Source organism: Schistosoma mansoni, chromosome 3 (assembly GCF_000237925.1).
Source record: "Schistosoma mansoni strain Puerto Rico chromosome 3, complete genome".
NCBI lineage: Eukaryota > Metazoa > Platyhelminthes > Trematoda > Strigeidida > Schistosomatidae > Schistosoma > Schistosoma mansoni.
The window spans coordinates 6893513-6900857 of record NC_031497.1 but is presented as its reverse complement, the minus strand read 5'-3'; the positions used below and the strand labels follow the sequence as shown (position 1 = coordinate 6900857).

General features: G+C 30.7%; 1 protein-coding gene across 1 annotated transcript; it reads left to right on the top strand.

The window, feature by feature from the left end:
* Window positions 1–501: 501 nt before the first annotated feature.
* On the top strand, window positions 502–4094 carry Smp_162680 (putative amiloride-sensitive sodium channel; the record flags this gene model as incomplete). The annotated part of the gene is made up of 3 exons (XM_018799062.1): window positions 502–652; window positions 1512–3338; window positions 4052–4094. Exons 1-3 carry the CDS (start codon window positions 630–632, stop codon window positions 4092–4094), a joined length of 1893 nt encoding a protein of 630 aa, XP_018650888.1. The 5' UTR covers window positions 502–629.
* Window positions 4095–7345: the final 3251 nt, after the last annotated feature.

Sequence of the window (7345 nt, the reverse complement as noted above, 5' to 3'; positions counted from 1 at the left end):
ATAACCGAATGATTAGTAACCACTACTGAGAATTGACACATCATTATTTACCTCATTTAAGTAATTCACTGGCTATAGTTTCCTGTCAAGAATAAAACGACTTGGGTATGAGAACAAATTATATGTATCTTTTCATTACACTATTTGAAATGTTCTATTAAACCCAATAATATCTTCTTCAAATATCTTGATTGGACATCCAAAAAAGTCTCACAACTGCTTTCTCCCAGCATAAAAATCAGTTGTCATTCAAAAGCCACATACGTTTACCTATTGTACAAAAACAAACTGGTACATAGCAATGTTATTCAACAATAAATTCGACATGGACTTCCTAAAACTAAAACAATTATCAATAGATGCGGTATACTGCTCAATAATGAGGAAGAATGTTAACTAGTAACGAATCACTGTCATCTTGAAGAAAACCCGCCAAGTTGTATATGGGTATTTTCTAGATATATCATGATGGCAAGAAAACGGAAAGTTACATGTTGCAGTTATTACATCCTAGAGAATTTATTTTTCAGGGATAATTTCATAACATATCTACATTTTTGTTCCATGATCGACAGAAATTCGCCCATAAAGTCTACACAACAAAATGATTACCTTCTGGTAATCAGCCTATGGTTTCGTACGTAAACACATGGTGAGTCATGCTAACAACAGTTACATAAGTCTTTTCCATTAATGTTTGTATTAAACTGTAAATCTTTCATCAAACATAGACACAGGTAGCGTGAATGTAAACAGAGGCAATGTATTATGTCGGTGATTAACACCAATCACCACTAACTATGCATCAGTATCCCACTATTCGAACGGAAAGATAGTATGGTCATATTATAATGCGGACAACATACCAAGCTCATAACATAGTGGAGATGACCCAGTGAAGCCATTAACAAAGGCGTCTAATGGAAACATAAACAAACTGTCAATACTTAAACCATGAAAAAATCTGAATTCATTTGTATGACAGATAAAAGTGAATTATCAGTCCAATTTCATTGGCTGTCAAGTTTATTTCCCTGCTTAAAATTAACCAATCAAAAGTGGAACTTAACCTTGCAAGCTGACCTTCAAGGCCATTGGATACGAGTAAGACATACACCAATAATCCAATGGCGTAAACATAAGATACTTTATTATTCACATTTCCCATTTATTTGTAATGATAAAACGGTGTCAATAAAAACGAAAGTTTTAGCCTAAGTAAGCATCTATTCTCATTGGATCTCTAGCAGTATCACTGCAATTTCAGGTCAAATGTGACATTGAAGCAACTAACTTTTTTCAGATGGTTTTTTGTTTACTTTGAAATATCGAAGTTTCGTAATGTTGCCAATGACGGGAATACAATTTCATAAAAATGGCATATTATCAGATTGAATGAAAAAAGGTTGGCAACAGGTTGTCTGTTAGCCCATACCTTTAAAATACTGATACTGTCTATCAGAAACTCTCACATGGTAAATGCATTCAAATTCTACATTTCCTGGGTCTAGTTGTAAAGAAGTACTGAAATCATTCTGCCGATGGACCAGTGTACGTGGATTACAGCATTTATTACGCTCAGAACACCCATTACTCCGAACAATTTGGGCTATATTCGTAGCTCTAATGTGTTTAGCTAATATTGGTTTAGTTACTTTGCTCCTGATACATTACTATCAATTTAATACCATTGAAAATATGCGTACTCTACGCGGGATTCACGTAGCCTTTCCGCATATCACTTTGTGCAATGTTGATCCAGTCAATTCATATCGTGTGTATTGTCTACAAAATCCTAATTCAAAATATTGTAATATCAACCCAAAATATTCAAATATTTTAACTAAATATCAAGAAGCTAATCGATACTTCAAGACATACAAAGGTTCAACTATATGGCATAAATTAGAAGACCCAAGTATGGTAGCAATATTTTATCAATTGATAGGTATGGAAGCAGCAATACAAATCGGTCATCAAATTGATGATTTCATTATACCAATTTTTTGTGAAGTGACTACAAGGGAGAAAGGTGGAATATTGATGAAACGAAAATGTGAAGAAGCTGGTATTCAAGGTTTGCATTTAATTACCTACAAATATTTTAACTGTTATACTTTATCAATGGAAAATAGTCACATAAGTCACAATGCTGTTAGATTGTCAATGATATTATATCTGGATGAAGAAGAAGATTTAAATTGTCGACCCTATTGTACACATGAATTTACAGAATGGGCTGGGAGTAAAATTGTCGTTCACTCACCCAGTTCATATCCTGACATTGAAGCATCTGCTTTGAATTTATTACCAGGAGCCTCGAACCAAATTCTCATCGACGGTATGCATCGTATTGAAAAAAAGAATATGGAATCAAAACCATGTGAAAATAATGAGCGAAATTTCTCCATTGTCTATTTTGATCATGCTCAACAAAAATTTAATCAACGAACTATGGGCTATACAGATACTTTATGTATACAGTTGTTAATACAAAGTGCAATAATGGAAGAATGTCAGTGTATTGATTTTCTGATGCCCATACCTGGTACACAAATGGAACTAGTTAATCAGTTACCATTTTGTGGTAATTTATCACGCTCCACTGTTAATGAAAGTCTTGATTGCAGTCAACAGGTGAGACAAAAGAACTCAAAGCATTTCCGTCTTTTATGCCCGATTCCATGTGTACAATTGCAATATAATTATGAATTGACTCAATTAAGATGGCCACAAAAGCCACGTATATTAAATTATTATGCTCAGTTGAAAGATCGTTTTGATTATAACCGAAAATTTGATATTTATGAGAAGATTGAAGAGATCTCTATGATCAATGCAACACAAGCTTTAACTATGCTTCAAGACACGGATATATTTGAAAAGAATTTTCTACATGTTGATGTTAATCGTCCAAATTTTGATACATTAATGTCATATAGAGAAAATGAAGAATACACTTTACCAACATTATTAAGTCAAATTGGTGGAATTTGTAGTATATTTCTAAGTTTCACCTGTGTTACAGTATTAGAATTAATTGAATTATTGTGTAGATTAATCATTATTGCTTTTCCAAGATTTCTAACTGTTTCCAAAAATACAATACATTATTTAAATAGGAAAACTTTAAAATTGAATCATCCTACATTTACCAATAGTACTAAAAATAAAAGTAATCGTACAATAGTTGAAACAACAAAGAACTTATCAACACTTTCATATAAAAAAGATCAAAATCATAAACCTTGTGATAACTGCCGTAATTATACAAAATCTACGATTAAAAATATAATGGTTGATAATAATGATAATGAAATTAATTATTTAAAAGAAGTGTTACTTACTACTAATACAAATCATAGTAGTAGTAGTAATAATATCAATAATAATAATATTAAACTTAGAGGACAATCTTATGTTGGTTTAACCAATTATCAAATAAAAGAATATATAACTGATAATTTTATACAAATACATGAACCCGATGATAATTATATTTTACATAAACCTAGAATAAAGTTTTTCAACCCAAATCAGACAATATATACTTTAGATAATTCATTTAATCATCCAGAAAATATTTTAAATCAACCTAATAATGAATTCATAAATTATAATAATTTATTGAATAATTTAAATTATTATAAATCAATGACTAATCAAAATCTAGTAACTATGACAACAACAAATATAATTAAATCAAAATCATTTCCTGATTTATTTTCATTACATTAATTAATAAGTTCGATTAATAATGTTTATTAAAGATGAGAATGATTGATGGATTTATTGATTTTTTTTTTAAAAATGTTCCGATAAGAGTGGAATTTAACAAATTATGATTGTAAAATGTATTAATTTCATTATTTCTTTTGATACTACTGAAATAGCTCAAATGTATCTAATAACTTGTATATGGTTAATATTTTATGGATAATAGTTTATAATTGATCATTATGCACATTTAAATGAAAGATGAAAAGGGTGAACATTGTGAAACTATCTCAGGTTTATATTATCATTTGAAATTCCTTGTTTTTTTAAAAAGAAGATGGTTTTTTGGATCGTCTTTAAATACAGATCAATCATAAGATCAATTGAAATAACTCTCTGAATCAATGTCTATAGATTAAAGAATTTGTTTCAGTAACTGAATGATTTAGTTGAGTAACTGTATAAAATATTTCATTATCAATAGTTACTTACATTAATTTTTGTGTTTAGTAAAACAAAAATTATCAGAATGAATTGATTAAACCGTTATTGTAGTGATCTTATTCATGTCGATTATAAAACAATATACCATTGTTTTTTGTATAAAATAGTTAACATCCAGTTTAATCCTCATATAATTCACCTTTCTAGTAAGTTTTAATTATTTGTTTCAATTATTTCGACCTGTAATAATTTTTTTGGATAGAAATTGAATTACGAATCAGTCATGTATTAAAATCTTATACTTTTTATTATTTTCTAATGAAGTGGTTATTAGTGTGGCGTAGTGAAAATTTATACAACTGCTTTTCATTTTTACTTTGATTTCAATCACAATCCAAAGTGGTTAATAATTTTCATATGTTCTAGATCAGCAAGGATAAATAAATCAGTAAGTAATTATTATACTGCCAAAACAACCAGATTTACAATTATTTGATCACTGGGTGGAGGTCAATGTCATGTACAGCAGGCCTTTCTTAGTGTAGATTGAATCCTATCGACCAATTTGCAATGTGGTCACCAGTCTGGGTGACTCGATATTGAGTGTACTATGTTGAAATAAGATGATGGTTGGAGGTAGTCAACAGGAAACCCTGTACCTAGGTTTCGTGCTACTTGGCACTCGTCAACAAGGTGTACCTGTAATCTTGAGGGATTCGATCTGCATTAAGAAGGACCTGACATACATGATATTGGTCACCACCCAATGATCAGTCGATTGTAAATACTTCTCAGTCCTACAGGAGGTCGGTCGCGGCCCGGATAAGTCAGTGGTAACATCTCTGACTGTGAAGCTAGGTGACACGGGATCGAAGCATCAGTTCCCTCAAGGTTACAGGTACACCTTGCTGATGAGTACCAAGTAGCACGAAACCTAGGTACAGGGTTTCTTGTCGACTACCTCCAACCACCATCCTACAACCAGGTTTAAAACTAGCTTATAATCCATAAACGAAATATAAATCACAGTACTAGTTATCAGTTTTTATAACATTGACTCTACACTATTCTTATCTAACCTTTAAAAATAATGAAAGACAATTATATTGAAATACATGCAAATAATGAATGATGGATGGAGAAATAGTTGTAATAGTTAGACAGGTAGAAGATATTTGTGACTGAAAGTAAGTGACAGATATAGACCGTAAGAAACATTTATTAACTACATATTTTTGATAATAATAAATAATGGCAATGTAAATGGATGGAAATGTGTTGAAAAATTATAGTCATTAATTTTCGAGATATTACATAGAAATGCAGAACATGAGAAAATCTAATGTTATTTCTCGTACATATCGTTATCCCATACAAAATCAATGCAGACTATTTCGTATTTTGAACAGATTAAATTCGTAATTATAGTTTCAGTAAGACAATCAGCATTGAACTACAGGAATATTTTGTTTAAATTCAAAGAAAAAAACGAATCTTTTATTTCATCACCCTGTCACCCTCAAACCATGATCAAAAAGATAATATTGGATGTCGGCTCAGTGGTCTATCCGTTAAGTGCTTTGGCGCGATACTGGTACCTCCTGGGTTCGAATCTCGCGAGACGGGATCGTGGATGCGCACTACTGAGGAGTCCCACAATAGGACGAGACGGCCATCCAGTGCTTCCAGGTTTTTCCTGGTGGTCTAGCTTCAACTGAATCATGATCTCAACTATATAAAATTACTAAAATCTCCACGAAACTCCCTTCTGATAATCTATATTAGTTCTTCACAGAAACATGAATATTGATTTACTCGTAATTGACAAATGAATTAAGCATAAAATTATATTGAAAATCGACTTTTCGACTGAAATGAGGCTCGTATAGTTAATTTTAAATGAAAGTTTTTTTTTAATATAATCATTAAATATGATTTCTATTAATAGCTGATTAAACAACTATTTAGAATGTTTACTGTCTCATAAACAATCAGCAACCGGATATTAGTGAGAAGAAGTAAATATAAGTCCTTCTAAATCTCATAAAATTTATTTTATTTCATTTATCTCCGTTACATAAAATGTTATAACTGGGCAAAAGACTAACACATACTAATAACTAGACTACTAATTATCACTTGAACAAAATGTAGAGAATAAAAACTAGAAACTGTACTCTAAATAATTAGTTGAAGGTACTAACTATTTATAGGAATTTAAGTGATGTGAAATTTTCAAAAGATTAACTAATAGTGCATAATAATTAAGTAACCTAAGTTGTACAGATTCATTAACATGTGATAGCGGGAAACAATTAAATTTGGGATGATTTAAAGCCAGGAGGTTAGGTAAGAAGAAAGTTGTGAAATAGTTATGCCTATATGATTAATTGGTTTTATAAAATATAAAGGATTGAAAAACACTTTATATCACTAGAGAAAAAAAGCCTGATTTCAGTTTGCTTACTTTATACTCCTTAGATTGACTCCATTTGATAACACTTATGAAAGATAGTTCCCCATTTGATCTAGTTTATCATGCTGTGGTCAATCAAATTTTGTCAAAGGTACGAAAAATTCAGACACGAAATGTGTTTGAATAGTACAATACGATACAATGCAAATTATAGAGGTTTTTCTAGTCCACGCAATCTAATAAGTTATGAATCATCTTATGTATGAAAAGAGAGACACGTATAAAATATAAGTAAATAGACACATACAGAAAGTGTACACGCATATCACTTAATAGAAAACGTACAAAATAGTTTAATAGGATTAGAAATAACGGGATAGGATTCGTGTTCATGAATGCGTAGCACATTTACTTCTCAGTATTCAATGTTTGTGTAATATATGACATTTCTCCATTCACATAATGAAAGAGTACTCCATACAAGAACATAATTTTCACCCCTGATTTCATTTCATGCTCTTTCTTTCACTTTATTTGCTTTTCTTATCCAGAAATTTAGGATGCGCTACAGTAGCGTATTCACAGGAGACGTATATAGACAGTTTTAGAGTATTAAAATTCAGTCCATTATGAAAATATCTTTCTTGTATACGCTAGTAATACACCAAATAAACAAAAATATACTCAAAAATGACAGATATTGCACTTTTGTTAAATATTGAAAACAGGATGGTTATCCCCACACTAAATATTCTAGATGAATAATTT